Source organism: Trifolium pratense, linkage group LG3 (genome assembly GCF_020283565.1).
Source record: "Trifolium pratense cultivar HEN17-A07 linkage group LG3, ARS_RC_1.1, whole genome shotgun sequence".
Classification (NCBI taxonomy): Eukaryota; Viridiplantae; Streptophyta; class Magnoliopsida; order Fabales; family Fabaceae; genus Trifolium; species Trifolium pratense.
In genome coordinates, this window is record NC_060061.1 from 51543549 (window position 1) to 51565137 (window position 21589).

General features: G+C 35.6%; 1 protein-coding gene across 1 annotated transcript; it reads right to left on the bottom strand.

Annotated features, from left to right (window-relative positions):
• Nucleotides 1–1533: 1533 nt before the first annotated feature.
• LOC123913187 (putative disease resistance protein At3g14460) lies at nucleotides 1534–21113 on the bottom strand. The gene is made up of 4 exons (XM_045963817.1): nucleotides 21006–21113; nucleotides 20777–20834; nucleotides 2683–6421; nucleotides 1534–1864 (listed from the first exon to the last, which is right to left on the bottom strand). The coding sequence occupies exon 3, from the start codon at nucleotides 6406–6408 to the stop codon at nucleotides 2719–2721; it is 3690 nt and encodes a 1229-aa protein (XP_045819773.1). The 5' UTR covers nucleotides 6409–6421; nucleotides 20777–20834; nucleotides 21006–21113; the 3' UTR covers nucleotides 1534–1864; nucleotides 2683–2718.
• Between the last annotated feature and the right edge of the window lie 476 nt (nucleotides 21114–21589).

Here is a 21589-nt window from a genome sequence, read left to right on the forward strand (position 1 = left end):
CCAAAAAATTATCCACATTTTTTGTGTTGAGTTATTCGCATTTCACATCACATGTATGATTTGTTATAAAAAAAAAGCAGACATTAGCATATGCAAAAAGATTGAGATCAATCACCGTACTCTGTTTTCAAAAAAGACGAAATAAATGTCCTAGTGCCATGTATGATTTGTTATATAAAAAAAAAAGCAGACATTAGCACATGCAAAAAGATTGAGATCAATCACCGTACTATGTTTTCAAATAAGACGAAATAAATGTCCTAGTGATGGTATTATGCAATATCGCAACCAAGTAATAAAGTGATAAGTTATTGTTCTCTAGAAAGATTGTGCTAAAATTACTAGTTTCGCTTAGGAACAACTGATAGTTTGCATTCACTTTGTTGTTTAGAGATAGTTGTGCGGGTAAAAAGTAAATTGCAGAAAAGTAAATTATTAAAAAATAGATAAATGTGTGTGTCCATGCGGGGTGGTTAATTCCCTTGTTCCCCTCTATAAGGATTAGTTTTATAAAATAGGTTCGGAAGCACTCGTTCCCGATTTCTATTACAAACTGGTCAGAGCCTAGTTTAGGTTGCCCTACTCTGCTTAAATATCCTCGCCCCAGTCGGTTCCACTTTTTTGTTTAGACTTTGGTATCATTACCCTTAAAGCTTAATGTGTCGCAAGCTGTCACGTGTGCCTAAAACTAGTTCTAACTCTGACGTCAGGTAGAATTTATCATTCTAGACTAAGCTTTTAATCATATACTAAGACCTCAGATACTAATGGTCTTATGTTGGACCTTAGCACACCGTCCTTCGTTCGGGATAATTAGTTTCGTTTCCTATTTGATATCCACTAATTTCCTTAGATTTTATTCTAATGTGATCAGTATTAAAATAAATATAAAAACCAGACAATAAAAAAGTTTCAATAGGAACAACTGAATTTATATCCAAATTATACAAAATCAAGCATTCGTAAGGGAGTTCAACAACTCCACATAACCTAGGAATAATAAATTACAAAGACAATAAAGAAAAGAACCTTAATCCGCGGGTATTTTTACTTAATTTGATACGGATTCATCTCTTCAGCCGCTGCTCTACTACTTATTTGGTTGCTGCTCTTCATTTGCTTGCTATCAATGAATTTAATTTATTTTCATGGTTAATTTTGTAACAAGCTTAAAGCTTAGTAAGTTTTAGCGCGAGGGGGAGTGTTAGAATAGAAAATATTATATTATTATTTGTTGAGAAAATATCTCTATGATTTAGTTTGTTTATTCTTAGTCCTAAAATAAAAGATTTAGTTTAGATTTAAATATATTCACTTGGTTATAAATACCAAGGGAGTCATACTATTTTATTATGTAAATAATATTATCGATAATATTTTATGTTCCTTATTATTTTCTCCTATTCTTTCACCTAAATACCTCAATTTTAACCGAAGACATTCATAAAACTTTCTATAAATTGTGTATGAACTAGACAAGCATGAATGGCCTTAAAATTTATTAAATTATAAAAATACACAAGAGAAAAATGATTTCAAAAATTAAAATACTTCAACACAATAAAAGAGAAACCAGAAAAATGGATATAATTAAGTATTTCAATAGAGAGCTATGTAGCAATCAAAATCACAAGAATGTTATGCACAATTAGGAATTTAATTGAATCATGGTGCAAAGACAATTAGAAAACACCAAGTTTCCCTTCTGGTACAGTGTGAAAAATAAAAGAGAATCAGGAAAAACAAAAACTAAAGGCTAAAAAACAAAACCAAAATCAAACTATATATTCGCGTAAGAATAGTTGCATATAGATGCATTGGCTGCATCCTCACCTTGTAATTGGTTGGATGCAATGCAAGTTCTCTGCATATACATAGAAACAAAAGCACACTATTAATGTTAAAAATACTAAAAAGAGACACAAAGTTAGAATAATAACAAAGATAGAAGAATTGTGCTTTTAATTGGAAAACAATATATTTTTTAAAGTATTCACTTTGGCACATTTAGGGAGATTATTCATGTGGTTGATGGCTTGATGCATTCTTTAAAGTTTAAAATGAATCCAACTCACATTAGGAGTTTGTAAGCAATTAACTTTAGACAAAAACTAGTATTTTTTGAGAGACTTTTGTACATAAAACATGGCTACAAAGGAAGACAGAATAATGTCAGTTGCATATCTTCTAACAGGAAATTACATATCAATTATGTTGTAGTAAATACCGAATTTGCGAAGAAAATAAATTACACAATTAATAGGAAGAGGTACCCAGTACCCACATGGCAAGACTTTATTTAAATTGTAACTTAGAGAAAATCTTTTTGAATCGATGGAATGCGAAAATGTGGTTAATTAATAGCATCATGTTATGAAGACCTTTTTGTTTCAACCAACATATCAGATATATATAGCAGCATGCAAAACTTGCTAAACATATAGTGTTCTGTTTGCTGTAAAACAAAATATGCATACTAATTGTGAGTTTTTTCTGGCTGCAGAACTAAAATTAGATAATCGATAAGTTCTATGCTATGCAAAACTTGTCATGATGATCATTTATATTTGAAATATGACATGCAAGAAAGAGGTCACAGATCACACTTGCTACTGTTCACAGTCTCATTATGCCAAAAAAATTTACTAGCTAAGAGAAAATGAATATATGCCTTGTACTTGCCTGCAGCAACATCTCATGATCTGCTGCTCAACTTCATCAAGTTATGGTCACCGAAGGGATGTGACGAATTGTATGCCAACGCTCTCCTTCTTCCTTTTTGTACTGCTCCTTAATTAATGGACAATCACTAATCCACAAACTAGAAAGGGAGTTGCGTAGACCCTCCTCTGGCAAGCGCTCAAAACTAGGGCAGTTGCGAATACATAGATCCTCGAGAGATTTGAGGTGAAGAAAACCCTTGTAATTCATTATTCTTAGCTTTGAACATTTTATCAAATAAAGATAATTCAGATTTGGTGGCAACAGATTCTCCTCTGGGAAAGACTCTATGTTTTCAAAGTCATCACTAACAACGAAAACTTTCAAAGAATTGAGTTGGAACAAACCCCACTCCTCTCTCGAAGCAATCAGTTTAGGGCAGTTGAATATTCCAAGGATGCTTAAGTTAGAAGGCAACCCTCCACTTGGAAATGATTCCAACTGTGGGAAATCGAACAACGAGAGAGAATGAAGATTGGTGAATAAGTGTGGTGCAAAGGGCAAAGAAGGCAAGCACCAACCTTTTATGCAAAGTCTACTAAGAGAATTATAGCAACGCAAATCCAAAAAGGGAAATTTTACGAAGCCTCTAAAATCAAACTCCATCTCTTCAAGAATGGTATTTTTGAGTAGATTTTGCTCCACGGAGAACTCAGTATACCGATTTTCACGAAGGACAAACTTTTTCAAGCTGGTAGACAATCCATTTACCAAAACTCTATCACATCTATGTAGATGTAACTCTATGATACTGTCACCTTTGGGAATTGATACCTCCAACATTTTGCAATCAAAAATCTCTAATATTTGTAAAGAAGGAAGGTGTTGAGGCAGGAGCCTTTTCAATTTAGGACAATGTTCTATAAAAATCTCTTTAAGCAAAGGAAGCCCTTCAAGACATAACCATTCCTCCAACTTGTTGCAATTACGTATCTTCAATTTTTGTAAAAAAGGAAGGTGTTGAGGAATGGCCCTTTTCAATTCGGGACAATTTATAATAGAAAGCTCTTTAAGGAAAGGAAATCCTTCAAGACATAACCATTCCTCCAACTTGTTGCAATTGCTTATCTTTAATTTTTGTAAAGAAGGAAAGTGTTGAGGCAAGGCCCTTGTCAATTCGGGACAATTTATAATAGAAAGCTCTTTAAGCACAGGAAACCCTTCAAGACATAACCATTCCTCCAAACAATACATCCGATCAAATATCAAAACTTCAAGGGACTTGAACGGAAAAATTGTTGAATTATTGTCGTAAAACTCTTCACCAATGATCTTTATTCCATCACAATGTGAAATGGAAAGCTCCCTGAGACAAGGAAGTTGACCAAGTGGCGGCAAATGAGAACATAATCCACAACTTTGCAGTTTAAGAGACACTAAGTTGGGTAAATGAAAACCACATAGCCAATTTGGAAAGCAGTTGCCATTGTAGTATTCAATAGTGAGCCTCTTCAAATTGCTATTTGGTAGAAGAGCCTCCAAGACATCCAATTCTCTTCCATTGTTATTGAAAATGAAATCGTCACTATAATTCATGATCAATTCTTTCAGATGTTTCTTATCTTTCAAATTTGCTCCTGCAGCATCTGCGGGATTAGTGACATTTTCCAACCCTGAAATAGTAAGCTTTCCTTGAAGATGATTGAGATTATCCAACTCCTTAATATCGGACCCACTATTCTCTCCCACGACAAAATGACTGAGTGTTTGAAGATGATTTAGCCTCCCAATCTGCTTTGGCATCTTCTTTATATAAATGCATTCAAGATTAAGATGACATAAACTAGCAAGCTTGTAAAAATCTGAAGGGAGTTCAGTCAATTCAAAACACTTTTCCAATATCAGTGTCTGTAAATTATACAACTTGCAAATGGAATTAGGCAAGCTTTTAATCTCTGTGCTTGTCAAGTCTAGATAGCGCAAAAGCTTTAAATTGCCTATCTCATATGCTAGCTCTGTAAGTTCACAACCACGAAATGACAACATCCGTAAATATTTCAGTTTTGAAAATAGATCACGTTGCACATTCTTGCTTATGGTGAAGTACTCCTCACCATAGACTCGGTCGTGTACTAACAGGCTTCGTAATCCCTTAATCTTACAAATAAGCTTTAATATTCTAGCACCATCTTTCAAATCAAGAGAGCACCAAATGTGACGCGTTCTTTCAGATATATCTTGCACCTTATCACCCTCAATTTGTAAGCAAAACTCTCGCGACTCTGATTTTGCCAAATCATTGACAAGATCATGCATGGCTATAATCTTATGGGAATATACTGATTGCTGGAAAAATGAAATGGACTCTAGATCATCCAAGAATTCATTACCCAACTCTTCTTCACTTTTGTCTCTTCCGCAACATTTCAACAAACCTTCTGCCATCCAAAGCTTGACCAATTCATCTTTTTGAAATTCATAACCCTTGGGAAATATGGAACAATAGGCAAAACAACGCTTTAGATGGGAAGGGAGATTATGGTAACTCAATCTCAATACCGGATTAATTTCATCATCACCTTTCGATACATGCCACATATCAGTCTCCAATATCTTAAACCATTCGCCTTGAGAAAATTTTCTTTGCAAGAGATTTCCCAATGTTTTCACAGCTAAAGGCGACCCTCCACACTTGTCTACAACCTTCTTTCCGGTTGATTCAAGATTTGGATATTCAAAAACATTCCTTCCTCGAAAAGCATGTTTCACAAATAAATTCCAACAGTCACTCTCCGCCAATTGCTTTAAATGATGTTGATGGTCGGATTTCACAACTAATGCAATATGCCTGTCGCGTGTAGTCACAATAATCTTACTTCCCGGAGATCCATGGTAAAAAGGAAGTAGTAACTGCTCCCACCATTCCTCATTTGCATTCCACACATCATCTAGAACAAGCAAAAATTTCTTACCTGTCAGTGTCTGTTGTAGTTGACATTTAAGTGGATCCAAGTCTTCACCATCAGCAGAAGAATGGAACGACCTAAGAATTGTTTTGGTGAGTCCAACAACATCAAAAGATTCCGCAACATGAACCCAAGCTTTAAGTTCAAACCGCTTCTTCATCCTCTCGTCATTGTAGACAAGCTGAGCTAGAGTGGTCTTGCCCATCCCACCCAAACCCACTATGCTGATTATCGATACTCGTTTGCCACTATCATTGTCAGAAAGCAAATAGTTGATAATTTTATTTTTATCATGATCTCTACCATAAATGCAAGATTCATCCACTAATGAAGCAGTTGGTGATATTTTTGAGGATTTCAAGCTAAATGCACTTTCAATACTAATGCAACTTCTTTGTGTCAATCCCAACACATCATTTTGCTCCGCAAGATATTTTAGCTTGTCTAGCAAATCTTTTATCCTTGACTCAAATCGATTAGTCAAAGTTGAAACGAAGTGTTTCACCTTGATCTTTTGCTTTGCATTTGTAGCAATCTCATCCAATAATTGATCTACTTCATATACCTCATGTTTTAGATGATCAAGCCATTTCTTCACGTTTTGATTTTGGTATTGTTTTGTCTCTGCATCATCCAACAATTGATTGATAGAATTCAGTGTGATTTCAAGTTTTTCAACCAACCCTTTATTGAAGAGGTCTTTGAAATCACTTGTGGAAAACCTCTCAAGAGTGACTTGAAAGAGAGAAGAAAGAAATGCTCCAGCAATCAGCTCTGCCATGATATTTTGTTCACTGCAAAAAAATAATGTTATCTACTGTTGAAAAAAATGTATTAAGAACTATATATCTTTAATCATATTTTATTTATATCTTGACCGAACTCCAAATTACTAAAACTCTTTTTTTTTCTCAGGAATTAGGCTTATCGAATAATATGTTATGTATAAAAATGACTTAATGTGAAATTTAGGAAAAAATTGAATAATTATTAAACTAAAAATAGTAACAATAAAATCGAATAATATGTGTGTGTGTGGGGGCGAGGAGGCCGACGGCCCTAGTTTTTTAGGGGTATATATATTACATATGTCAATAATATAAAATAAATAAATATCAAAATTCTTGTGAAAATTTAAAATAATATGTCTAAATATCTTGTGAAGATTTTAAATTTAAATATATGTTACAATTATATTTACAATAATAAATTTTAGAAGTTATTGTTTATATTTTTGTTTTGAATGTGTCAAAAAAATATTTTTGTTTAGAATCTTTTAAGATTTGCTTCTTTTATAAATATATATGATTTAGAGAAATGATGAGGGATCCGTTGGCTCCAGGAGTAAGTCTCTATTGACTTACTCCGCTTAATAACTCGATATCAGCATTATATTTCTTCAATCAAACCGTTGAATTTAAAGATCTCATTGAGTAGATCAACTCCACAAATTTCTACAAAAATTCAAAACCGTTTGATACTTTTTCTGATAACTTCAATTGAACGTACGACAAACTTTTAAAAAAACCGTTGAATTTCAATAGTCTGAATACATAACTACATGTTTTGAATTTTTATTAAAATTTGTGGAGTTGATCTACTCAATGAAATCTTTAAATTCAACGGTTGGATTGAAGAAATATAATGCCGATATCGGGTTATTAAGCGGAGTAAGTTAATATATAGAGACTTACTCCTAGAGTCAATGAATCTATACTATATAAAAAGAGAATACATGAGTTTTGGTGTGATCTTTTCATAATACCGACAATACCCTTAAAAAGTATCGGATCTTATTTATAAAAAAAAACAAAAGTATCGTATCTTATCTTATTAATTTATCTTTTGTCAAAACATCTTATTAATTTATGAGTATTTTGATATTAAATAAAAAATTCAATATGTATTAGCAATTCAATTTTTTATACTATTTAATAGTTAGACCCAAATTTTAAGGTCGTCCATAGACCACCAAAATCTTAAAAACGGGACTGGCTAGACTTTGTAACTAAAACAAAGGTGCTAGCTAGACCTAAGAATGTAAGAACTAAGAATAAAATACAATATTTAAATAAAGGAAAAAAAAGAAGAAAAGTTATAGGTTTTCTTGTTCAATATTGTTTAGTAAGAAAAATAACCAAACACAATAAGAAAAACAGATAGTTACATGCTCGGTTTTCTTCTATAAGACCATCTCCAATGGTGTAGTACCTATTAGGTACTCATGGTACTTATTAGGTACTACTATTGGAGCACAACACATTTTAGTACCAAATAGGTACCACTTCTCAAATAAGCACCCTCTCTCTCATAGTACTTAATAGAATTTGTGGGACCCATTTATAAATATGTAGAGTTATTGATGAAATGTGTAATTATTTGTGGGACCGGTTTAGAATTTTTTAAGAGGTGCTGGGTTGGAGAGATTGAGTACTTATTAGGTACTATTATTAAAAAATTATAAATGAGTGATGTGTACATGCGGGACCCACTTAAGTACCCAAAATTGAATTTCTCCATTGTGGATGCTCTAATATATACTCCTTCCTTTCTTAATCTTTAGTTATTTTAGTTTTTTATTTTTTCCAAAATTTTTTATTCTTTTAAGAATCAAAGTATAATTAATGATGTTTTACTATTTGTCCCTTACAAAAATTAAAAGTATTCATTAAATAAATTTTACTATTTCTTAATTTATATGTTCAACTTTAAAAGGACTGCGTCAAAAAACTTTAAAAGGACCAAAAATTGGGGATTGAGGGAGTATAAAACTACTATGCATGTAAGGTGGAAGACTTTTTTTTAAGGATAATATTCTACCAATTTAAAAGTGTGAAAATTAATTTTGATATTTTTTTGTTTTTGTTAAGAATTTTATATAGAGAGATATTATTTGAGTGTGTGTGGAACAAATAAACCGAGAATAAGTTCTAATTAGGGGTGGCGGAGGTCTGACGTTGGCCGTCGTTGACCGGCCACCCACCTACTTTTATTATTTAGGCTTAATTAATAAAATGGTCCCTTAAAGACATTTTTGGTTTCAGATTGGTCCCTTAAAGAAAAAAAGGTCCAAATAGGTCCCTTAAAGAAAAAAAAGTCCGAATAGGTCCCTTAAAGACATCTCCGTTAATCAGTTTGGTCCCTAAAAAGAGGTCTAAATAGGACCAAACTGATTAACAGATATGTCTTTAAGGGACCTATTCGGACCTTTTTTTTCTTTAAGGGACCTATTTAGACCTTTTTTCTTTAAGGGACCAATATGAAACCAAAAATGTCTTTAAGAGACCATTTTATTAATTAAGCCTATTATTTATGAAAATTCTATTATTTAAATTTTGTTATTAAAAAGATGAATTTTAATAAAAATAATTTAGGAAGGTGAAGAAAGAATGTTTTGGGTTCACTAAAACAATGTTTTGGCTTAGTGAAAAACGAAATTTGGTTTCAACCCCTTAAATGTATCTCAGTTACCTCGAGGGGATTAGTCTCTGCAGTTGCGCGCGGATGATACCTTTGGTTTACAAAAAAAAAAATGAAATTTGGATTGATTATACATCAATTCATAAAATAAATGAAAAATTATGTTTTTAAAATAATAAATAAATCTATTTTAATAATCAATTAACAAATATATTTTAAAAAAATTATTAATCAATTAATACAAATGTTTTTAAAAATATAAAAAATCAATATAGTTTAGTAGATGGACTGGATGGATATCCATACATTTAAGATATCATGATGAATGATTGGATGAATTATATATTTAATGGATTTATTGAATATTTAAAAATTAAAATAATAAATTATAATAAATTAATAGATTATTTTGATCCATCTATTAACCTTTAAATTCATCTGATTCATCATTTTGCCACCGGCGTAATTCTAATTAAGAAAAGGTTTAGAGGCAAGGATGAAGTTTACATGGGATGTGAAATTCCTGGCACACAGTGGACAGGTGTTGCTCAAGGTGTAGCAACACTTGTCTGTTGTAGACAGATGTTGTTACTAGTGCGCCAACACTTGTCTATAAACAGAGTAAATAACATAAAACAATACAAACAGTAAAGTAAATAACACACGAGAGTTGTTAACCCAGTTCAGCCTAAAGCCTACTCTGGGGGATACCAATCCAGGAATGAAGTCCACTATCAGCAGTATTACTTCGAAGCTAAACTCACCCGTTTACAACTTCTCACTTAATCACTACCCAATGACCCTTCTACCTAGGAACTCCTAGATATGAGACCCCGTCCCAATTCCCACCTTAGCAACACAGACAGCGCTGCTATTCAACTCAGACGATTACAATGATTGGAGACACACTCCTAAAACTAGGATTCACTCTTGCTTAAAAGCTTGCGAGTAAACCACACAACACAATAGAACAATCTCCGTACTTCAAAGCTTAGGAGAAGTTCACACTTACAACTCAATAACACTCAGGTCCTAAGCTTGCATCAATGAGACACAAGATAGGCTCACAATTAACACTCTAAAATCCTAAAAACACACGCTTTGTTAGACTCGATTTTAGATGCTTGAAACCTTATGCTTGCCTTCGTATTTATAGTAGTAGAACGACTTGGGCTTCAAGACAAAATTAGGGCTTCTAGAATTGCGGCAGCAGTGATATATTTTTGAAAACAATAGTTATATTTTTGAAACCGCAAAAATATATTTTCCAAAAATATAATTCCTTTGGAAAATAAAACTAGGGTTTAGCTGCCTCATGAAACACATTAAACACGTGCGCCTTCCTCTGTAAGAAACCTTGACATAATTCTTCAAACAGATCTTCAAAAGATTGAGTAGAAAATAATAACATCCAGCTGGCGCGCGCAGAACAGGGTCAGGTGTTGTTCCAAAGTGTCACAACATTTGTCACAACACTTGGGGTCAGCACACTTGTCTCAACACTTGGCTAAAATATGTTTTTGCAAAATGTAGCCAATCATACAAAAACCCAACAATCTCCCCCTTTGGCAAATTTTGGCTAAAACAATATTAGACCAGTATATAGAGAGATATAGTATTACCTTTCCTTCGAGTCAACATGATCACACAACTAGGAAAGAAAGTAACACATAATAAAAACTACTTCCAGATAGTCAAGTAGCATCAGAGGCAATGCAACAGCGGAATAAAACACAACTAGCCTCAAGGAACAACACAAGGGAAAAATAAATTCCCATAGGCATCTGAGAAAAATAAATTCTCAGTCATAGTAGATAGTGGACTCAATAGTCTCAGGTGCCATAACACTTGGCACAACATTTGTTATCAAACATTCAGGCGATCAAGAGATAATATCACTCACACTCCCCCTGAATTCATGCATACACACACCAGATAGAGAAAGAATATTCACTACTCCCCCTCAGTACATGCATATTACTCACACTCCCCCTCAATACGAGCATACGAACACTAGCACAACACCAGTCACCAGATGTGGGAACATCTGTCTTCACATTTGTCACACACACACACTACTCCCCCTTTTTAGCCACAATTTAGACAAACATCATGCATAGGAAATAGTAGTGTACCAGAGCATAGAAAATATCAGTGTGCAGTTATTACAGACCATAGAGCACACACAGGTGCTAGAAATTCAGGGCCTTGCCCATAAAAGAAACACCAAGAAAAACAACAAAAGTACATCAGAAACAAATATAAGGAAACATCAGAAATCAGATTGAAGAACTTTCATCAGAGTCCTCCATCACATCCTCAGAACCATCCTCAGAACCACTAGCCTCTTCTCCTTCTTGTCCATTTGGCTCACCCTCAGCCATCTCAGCAGCTTCCTCAGCCTTGAGAGCCTCAATTACACGGTCTATTTTCAGCTTCCTGGCCTCAAGAGCTCTGCTAGTTTCAGTAAGATCAGCAATCATCTGTTTCCTTGAAAGTACACCAGTCTGGACAGATGTGCCAACACCTGCTGCAACATTTGTCCCATCCAGCAGTCTCTGCTCAATCACCAACACCCCTTTCCTTTTGCAAGGAACATCAGAACTTCTTAGTATATCTGGGTGTTGTTCAAGCATAATGTTGCATAGCAGAGTGGGGAGAGCAACTGGCTTCTCAACAGCATATGTTAAAGCATGACTTAAGGTTTCTTGAAAGAAATAAGCTCCATAGTCAAAATTGGCCTTGGTACCCACAGCATAGATGAACCTACCCAATCCTCTTGCCACATCTCCTGAGTGGATTGTAGGGACCCAGTTGTGTGCAGCTATCCTATTCAAAACAGCATAAAATGGAGAGAGGGAAGTTGCAGACAACTTAGCCTTGCTTGGCCATACCTTAACTCTTCCTCCAGTGAGGACCTTGCAGATTTCATTATCTGTGGCTTTCAGAGGAGCCACTTCTTCAGAATCCCTTTGCAAATATTGGTTGATCACAGTTGGAGAGAATTGAACACACTTTCCTCGTACAAAAACTTGCCTATATTCAGGGCTTTTTGGATCATTACAGTCTGCAGCCACATTAATCAAAAATTCCTTGACAAGCCTGTCATAGCACTTGTCCAAACCAACCACAGTTTTCATCAAACCTGCATACTCAAGAGCTTCTACAACACTAGGACATTCAAGAATATCAGCTTTCAAATTTCTTTCCAGAGCTAACCTTCTATGATATACAAACTTCCACCTTGCAGACCTATTTTCCAGATGAAATGAAACATTATCTAATGGAGCAGATGGAACAGATTGAGGAACCTTCTTCCTTCCTACACTTTTCCTAGATGTGCTCCCAGATGCAGCAACATCTGTCTCCGGTTCAAAATCAGAATCACTAGTTGGAGGAGCCTTTCTTTTCTTGGTCTCTGACCTAGGGACCACTTTACTGACAGGTTTTGGAGGTCCATACACAGGCTTTTTACCAGTAGCCTTTCCAGCCTTAGAGGGTTTGGGTGTTTGGGCAGGTGTGTTAGTAGCCTCTACAGTTTTACCAGCCCTACTTCTAGTCCTCCTAGCTACACTAGCTTCAGAATGTGCAGGAATAGCCTTATCACTAGCTGTAGTTTCATTTTCATTAACAATGATTACCTCAGGAGTTTCATTCACAACTTTATCAGAACCAGCTTCTTTATCAGTATCCTTAGGTGGGGGACTCTCATCAGACTCAGAATAGTCCACAAGGTTCTCTTGTGCCAAAGATGTGGTAACATCTGGCACCACATTTGGCGCAGCGCCATGTGTTGCAACACTTGGCGCAACATGAGTCTCAGGAGCAGTTTTCTTAATGGACTCATCAGCAACAGGATTATTGGTCTCAGTAGAAGCACCAACATTATCATCATCAGCAACAGGGGAGTTAGGAACACTTTTCCCCAAATTTTCAGACACAGTAGGTTTCTCTAAACCTAGGTTTTCAACAGAATTTGGAGTATCAGAGTTTTGATTAAGTGAGTTCTTACCAGATGTGTCAACATTAACCTCTGCAGCTTTTACGACAGGAGTAGCAACACCACTCGATGGAAGTGGATCAACATGCAGTTCAGACATTGTAAAACTTCTTCTCGATTCAGTTCGCGATTTCTTGCTCTTCTTCTTCGCTTTCTTAATTGAAGAGGAGGGAGATGAAGGATTTATGCTCGTTCGTGATAATTTTTCCTTTTTCGCAACTGATTTTCTCCTCATCGTTGGACTTGTGGAAGGTATGGTGGTGAGAGGAACAGCATCGATTACCACCTTTTGTAGTGATGGAGTAGCATCTGACTTTGTTGGTGAAGATTTGACAGAGTTCGACATGATTTGGATTTGAGGTTTTCTGAGAAAAGGAGAAGTCAGAGAGATGTTGATGAGGAAGATAGAGAGTTCGTGAGAGAGAGTATAGATGAAAAATAATGATTGTGGTTGATGGAGGTTGAGGGAAGTTGAATGAGAACTTCCTTGATTTGCGTGTAACTTAAAGTGATGAGAGGTAGTTACACGCATTGCCTGCTGTAACTGCTATTTGTCTTCAAAAAGGCAAATTCCAAGTTTGCCTCTTAAATTTTCAAATTGACTTGCATCTAACGCCTTAGTAAAAATGTCTGCTAACTGTTCTTCAGATGCAATGTGCTCAAGTGTAACAATTTTTTCTTCTACAAGCTCCCTTATAAAATGATGACGTATATCAATGTGCTTAGTCCTACTATGTTGAATAGGATTTTTAGAGATGTTTATAGCACTCAGATTGTCACAGTAAAGTGTCATGACATCTTGCTCCACACTATACTCCTTCAACATTTGTCTCATCCATAACAATTGAGAGCAACTACTCCCAGCTGCTATATATTCTGCCTCAGCTGTTGATAGAGACACGCTATTTTGCTTCTTACTAAACCAAGATACTAGATTGTTTCCCAAGAAGAAACATGCACCAGAGGTGCTCTTTCTATCATCTGCACTTCCAGCCCAATCTGCATCACAATATCCAATTAAGGTAGAATCATTACCATGAGAGTATAGAATTCCATAGCCACATGTGCCATTGACATATTTGAAGATCCTCTTTACTTGAGTCAGATGACTCATCTTGGGTTCAGATTGGTATCTAGCACAAACACCAACTGCAAACATGATATCAGGCCTGCTAGCTGTGAGATATAGTAAGCTCCCAATCATACTTCTATAGAGACTTTGATCCACATCAACCCCTTTCTCATCTTTGGTGAGCTTCAAGTGTGTAGGTGCAGGTGTCCTTTTGTGACTACCACCTTCCATACCAAATTTCTTCACAATGTTTCTTGCATATTTTTCTTGAGAGATAAATATGGTGTCTTCCATTTGTTTGACCTGAAGACCTAAAAAATAAGTTAGCTCACCTACAAGACTCATTTCAAATTCAGATTGCATTTGATGCACAAAATGTTCCACCATTTGTCGCGACATTCCACCAAATACAATATCATCCACATATATCTGAGCTATCATTAGCTTCCCTTTCTCTTCTCTTACAAATAGGGTTTTATCATTACCACCCTTTTTGTATCCATGGCTGACAAGAAATTCAGTCAACCTTTCATACCATGCTCTAGGGGCTTGTTTCAATCCATAAAGTGCTTTCTTTAGTTTGTAAACATGGTTAGGAAAGCTTGGATCTACAAACCCTTTTGGTTGCTCAACATATACCTCTTCATTTAGATAGCCATTTAGGAATGCACTTTTTACATCCATTTGATATAGCTTGAATTTCAAAATGCATGCCACAGCCAAGAGTAATCTTATGGACTCCAAGCGAGCAACTGGAGCAAAAGTCTCATCAAAATCTACTCCTTCTATCTGGGTGTATCCTTGTGCTACAAGTCTGGCTTTATTTCTAGTAATATCACCATTTTCATCAGTTTTGTTCTTGTACACCCACTTTGTACCAATAACATTTATACCATCTGGTCTAGGTACTAGATCCCATACCTCACTTCTTTTGAACTGAGTTAGTTCCTCCTGCATAGCATTGATCCAGTATTCATCAGTCAAAGCTTCTTTAACATTCTTTGGTTCAATCTTTGATATGAAGCATGAATTGGAAATTGCTTCTTTTGATCTTCTTGTTGCAATTCCTTGATTTGGATTTCCAATGACAAGTTCCAGAGGATGATTCTTCTGTGTTCTAGTAGATGGTCCCTTGTTTGGTCTAGGAACCTCTGTAGTAGACTCAGAATGTTGATCAGGTTCAGGTTCAGTTTGATCATCATCAGGTGTTGGGACAGGTGTTATGACATCTGTCTCTTCAGCTGGATCTGCACTTGTTGTATCACTGTCATCAACAACAACATTAATTGATTCCATCATAGTTCTTGTTCTGGAGTTAAAAACCCTGTATGCTCTGCTGTTGGTTGAGTAACCTAAAAATATCCCCTCATCACTTTTGGGATCCAATTTTCTCCTAGGTTCTCTATCTGCCAAAATATAACATTTTGACCCAAACACATGGAAGTACTTCACAGTAGGCTTCCTATTCTTCCATAGTTCATACAATGTTGTAGCAGTACCTTTCCTTAATGTTACTCTATTGTGAATGTAACATGCTGTATTCATGGCTTCAGCCCAGAACTTGTAAGGAACATTTTTGGCATGCAACATTACTCTAGCAGATTCCTGTAAGGTTCTATTCTTTCTTTCAACCACACCATTTTGTTGAGGTGTAATTGGTGAAGAAAATTCATGAATTATTCCTTCAGCAGCACAAAAATCAGCAAATTTAGAGTTTTCAAATTCCTTACCATGGTCACTTCTGATTCTTACAATACCACAGTCTTTCTCCTTTTGAAGTTGTACACAAAGATTTTTGAATTCTTCAAAAGTCTCAGATTTTTCCCTAATGAAATTCACCCAAGTATACCTAGAGAAGTCATCAACAATAACAAGAACATATTTCTTACCTCCAAGACTCTCAACTTGTATGGGCCCCATCAGATCCATATGTAGTAACTCAAGAACTCTAGAGGTGGACAAGTGTTGCAACTTTTGGTGCGACACTTTGGTTTGTTTCCCAATCTGACATTCACCACAGATATTGCCTTCCTGTATCTGTAAGATTGGTAGTCCTCTGACAGCTTCCTCTGATATGACTCTCTTCATGCTCTTCAGGTTAAGGTGTCCTAATTTTTGATGCCACAGCTTAACCTCTTCATTTTTAGTTAAGAGACATGTAGATACATTACCTTCTTCAAGAGGGATCCACAAGTAGCAGTTGTCTTTTGATCTAATACCCCTCATAAGGATGTCTCCTTCATTGTTGCTAACCAGACATTCATTTTTTGTAAAGTTGACTTTCATGCCTTGATCACATAGTTGGCTTATGCTGATTAGATTGGCAGTTAGTCCTTTCACAAGGAGAACATTTTCAAGTTTTGGTAGACCATGATCAATCAGTCTTCCAATACCTTTGATTTCCCCCTTTGCTCCATCTCCAAATGTCACAAAACTTGTGGCATAGGATTTTACTTCCTTTAAATATTTTTCAACACCAGTCATGTGTCTAGAACAACCACTATCAAAGTACCAATCTTCTTTTGATGAGGCTCTGAGAGACGTATGGGCAATCAAACCTTTCCCACTGCTTTCAGCTGTATACTCCTTGATTACATCATCTTTTTGCTTCCATTCCATCCTTGTTTTAGTAATGGATGGATCAGACTCTTGAGGAGCTTCACTTGGATAACCATACAATTTGTAGCAGTAAGGCCTTATGTGCCCCTTTCTTCCACAGTGATGACATCTCCATGAATGGTACCTGCTTCTTGGTCTAGGTATAAACCTAGGTCTTTGCCATCTTTGCTGATGTGGTGCCACATGTGGCAACACTTGTCTCTGCTGTCTAGGAGACAGGTGTGGTGACATCCTGTCATGCATTTTTGGAGGTGGTTGTTTATTTATCTCAGGCATATATTTCCCCTCTTTGTTGTAATCCATAATCCTATTAACATTGTTGTATTCATACCCAATACCAGTTTTAGATTTGCTAGGAACAGGCAGAGTTTCCAGGATTTCATCTAGATCACTTCCTTTGAATAGCCTAAGAACATGCTTCTTTAAATTCTCAAGATGAGAGTTTAATTCAGTTACCTCTTCATTCAGATGGGCTATCTCAGTCAGTTGTTTGATCTTGTCAGCTTCTAAGTTGATGATAGTTGCCTTCAGTTGCTCAATGATCTTTAAACTATCTTCCCATTTAGTACCAAGTTCAGAGATTCTTGACAAATTAGCAGCTTTCTCAGTTTGCAACTTAGTGATTGTCTCTTTTTGCTCTTCAGAGACTCTGCAGACTTCTGCACTCTTCAGACACAGCTTTTTATATGATTCAGCAAGCTCATCAAAGGTTAGTTCTTCTTCACATGATTCAGTGTCAGATGTGCAAACACTTGTCAATACATGTATAGCTTTTGTAGTATCAGCTTCTCCTTCAGAATCTTCATCTGACCAAGTTACAGTTAACCCCTTCTTTTGTTTCTTCAGAAAGGTTCCACATTCACTTCTGATGTGACCAAACCCCTCACATTCATGGCATTGAACACCTTTATTTGGAGCTGATTTTTCATCTGTTACAGGCTTTCTGAAATTCCTGTAAGTGTTGCGACCAATGTCAGCTGCACCTGTCTTAGAGCGTTTGTCCATTCTCTTTAGCACCTTATTAAATTGTTTTCCCAGAAGAACCATTGCATCAGAGATGCTTTGTTCAGATTCTGTGTCACTCAGTTGATCTTCTTCTTCAGCATTTGAAACAAAAGCAATACTTTTGTTTTTCTTATCCATCTTTTCATTTGTGGCTACCTCATAGGTTTGTAATGAACCAACTAGTTCATCTAGCTTCATATCTGTGATATCCTTTGCTTCTTCTATAGCTGTGACTTTCATGTCAAACTTCTTAGGTAGAGACCTGAGCATTTTTCTTACCAGCTTTTCTTCAGGTATCTTTTCACCCAAGGCATCAAATTGATTGTCAAAATCAAGTATGGTCATGTGAAAATCCTGAATGGTTTCATCATCATTCATTCTTAGATTCTCAAACTTAGTTGTTAGGAGTTGTAGCTTAGACAGCTTCACTTTAGAGGTACCTTCATGAACAGTCTCAAGAATTGTCCAAGCTTCCTTAGCACAGACACACTTTTTGATGAGTCTGAATATGTGTTTGTCAACACCATTATATAGCGCATATAATGCTTTTGAGTTTGCAAGAGCAAGCTCATCTTCTTCTTTGGACCATTCTTCAGCAGATTTCAACTCAAGAGTTGGTTTACCATCTTTGTCCATCTTCACAGGTGGAGTCCATCCTCTCAGAATTGCCTTCCATGTCTTGCTATCAATTTGTTTTAGGAAGGCCATCATGCGGGACTTCCAATAGTCATAGTTTGAAGCGCCAACCAAGAGAGGTGGTCTGGTAACAAAACCTCCTTCTTTGTCCATCCTTGCCAGAAACGATTTCCCTGGAGCTCACCCTAAAATTCAGAACAGGGTGCCTGCTCTGATGCCAATTGAAATTCCTGGCACACAGTGGACAGGTGTTGCTCAAGGTGTAGCAACACTTGTCTGTTGTAGACAGATGTTGTTACTAGTGCGCCAACACTTGTCTATAAACAGAGTAAATAACATAAAACAATACAAACAGTAAAGTAAATAACACACGAGAGTTGTTAACCCAGTTCAGCCTAAAGCCTACTCTGGGGGATACCAATCCAGGAATGAAGTCCACTATCAGCAGTATTACTTCGAAGCTAAACTCACCCGTTTACAACTTCTCACTTAATCACTACCCAATGACCCTTCTACCTAGGAACTCCTAGATATGAGACCCCGTCCCAATTCCCACCTTAGCAACACAGACAGCGCTGCTATTCAACTCAGACGATTACAATGATTGGAGACACACTCCTAAAACTAGGATTCACTCTTGCTTAAAAGCTTGCGAGTAAACCACACAACACAATAGAACAATCTCCGTACTTCAAAGCTTAGGAGAAGTTCACACTTACAACTCAATAACACTCAGGTCCTAAGCTTGCATCAATGAGACACAAGATAGGCTCACAATTAACACTCTAAAATCCTAAAAACACACGCTTTGTTAGACTCGATTTTAGATGCTTGAAACCTTATGCTTGCCTTCGTATTTATAGTAGTAGAACGACTTGGGCTTCAAGACAAAATTAGGGCTTCTAGAATTGCGGCAGCAGTGATATATTTTTGAAAACAATAGTTATATTTTTGAAACCGCAAAAATATATTTTCCAAAAATATAATTCCTTTGGAAAATAAAACTAGGGTTTAGCTGCCTCATGAAACACATTAAACACGTGCGCCTTCCTCTGTAAGAAACCTTGACATAATTCTTCAAACAGATCTTCAAAAGATTGAGTAGAAAATAATAACATCCAGCTGGCGCGCGCAGAACAGGGTCAGGTGTTGTTCCAAAGTGTCACAACATTTGTCACAACACTTGGGGTCAGCACACTTGTCTCAACACTTGGCTAAAATATGTTTTTGCAAAATGTAGCCAATCATACAAAAACCCAACAGGATGCATGAGAATGAAACAGACATATGGCACCACTTCATTCTCATTTCATTAAATTCTTGGATTTAGAGCTTCTCCTTCCAAATTATGATTTTTTTTGTATAAAATTTATTTTTAGTTTTTTTTAATGGCGAATAATATTTATATATAATAAATAAAAATAACAAGATAAAATTCAGAATATAAAGGGGTACCAGAAGTACACCTTACTAAGGGTGTGTTTGGTAACACAAATAAGCTAGCTTATAGCTTATTATATGAGCTTATAAGCTTGTTTCAAAAAATTAGAGGTGTTTGGTAACAAGCTTTTTGTACTAGCTTATAGCTTTTTTTCATATGCTATTTCAAGTAGCATTTGAGCTTATAACTTATAGTTTTTTACATTTTATTCCATTTTTACCCTTTAATTTAATAACTACCCACTCTGAAAAATAAACTACCCACTATCAATTATGTAATTTTATATTTAATAACCACTTTAAAAGCTAATTTTACCAAACACTTTAATTTCAATAAGCTAGCTTTTCAGCTATCAGCTATAAGCTAACTTTTCAGCTATCAGCTAGCTTATCAGCTATCAGCTAGCTTATATTTTATTTTTACCAAACAGACCCCAAATCACGTCAAAAACTAAACACTTCTAACCCATCACCCCACAAGAAGATCCAAGGACCCCTCAGAGAGAGGGGCAAGGATCAATCACCAAGAAGAACAGACACAAGACCCAACTCAACACCACGGCAGACTTTACCGTTCTAGCAAAAAATAGGGTGCATACCCCACTCGTAAAATGAACAGCGGAGTAGGGTTTTTACGTATGAACCATTTCCAAGATGAAAGTTTCACCCTATTGACCAGACATTCAGCAGAAAAAGTTTCTTCTGAATAGAAAACGTCATTTTGAACGTTTAAAATAATCCACACAATAGATTGCCTGAGATATGAATATATTTTAATATATCTCTTATGTAGATATATCAAAATATAATATTTTTTACATTTAACTTATTTTTAACCAAAATAAATAAAAAATTATTTATTTAAAATCCAAATTTGTTTTAGAACCAAACACAATTAAAACTTATTTCAATATAAGAAAGTAAAAAAAAAAATGGAGTGGGAGATATATATATTACCTGAAAGAAATTGTGTGACCAAACAAATTGAGAAGTCCCGAAGAAAGAAAGACTCAAACTGAATATAAAAATTAGGGTAAGATATTTAGAGAGTTAGAAGCAATAAAAATTCATGTCAAATATGAAGTCTCAAATGAAATATAAACAGCAAAAATTAAGAAGGCACTTTGTTCACCAAACAAAAAAGGAAGTAATATATAGGTAAATTGTATTTAGTGAGAGAAATTACTTGAGAATGTGGAACAAAGAAACTGAGAATAAAATCTCCCAAGAAATGGTTTAGAGGCGGGCAGCACAAAATATGGCAAAAGGTATGAAATCTAAAATTGATGACAATGAGACACAAAATGGGATGAGGCACCTTTATGTATCTACATAGACCACACATGTCACCTTCTCACCACTTGCAATTGCAACGAAATAGAGGCGGATTATAGGGTGGGAAACATGATAGGTCTTTCATCAATGTACTACATGTTTTGTGGACTGGATTGAATGTGTACATGATATTATGGTGTACTGTCAGTATTATATTATTATTTTATATTTTCTTTGAAAAAAAGTTTTTGATTTTTCCGGAAAAATGTTTTCGATATTTTCTCGGGAAATTTTTTTCGGAATAAAAGTTCCCGATTTTTGGGGGAAAATGTTTCGATTTCAGATAAAAACAATTCCGGAGTTTTTCTGGAAAAAAAAAGTTTCCGTTCTTTTTTCGGGAAAAAAGTTTCGGATATTTTCCGGAAAATAGTTTTCAATTTTTATTCTGGAAAAAGTTCCGATGTTTTCCGGAAAAACGTTCCCGATTTTTTGGGG

Coding starts and splice junctions, on each gene's coding strand:
- LOC123913187 (XM_045963817.1), bottom strand. CDS start 6,408: ATGGCAGAGCTGATTGCTGGAGCATTTCTTTCTTCTCTCTTTCAAGTC.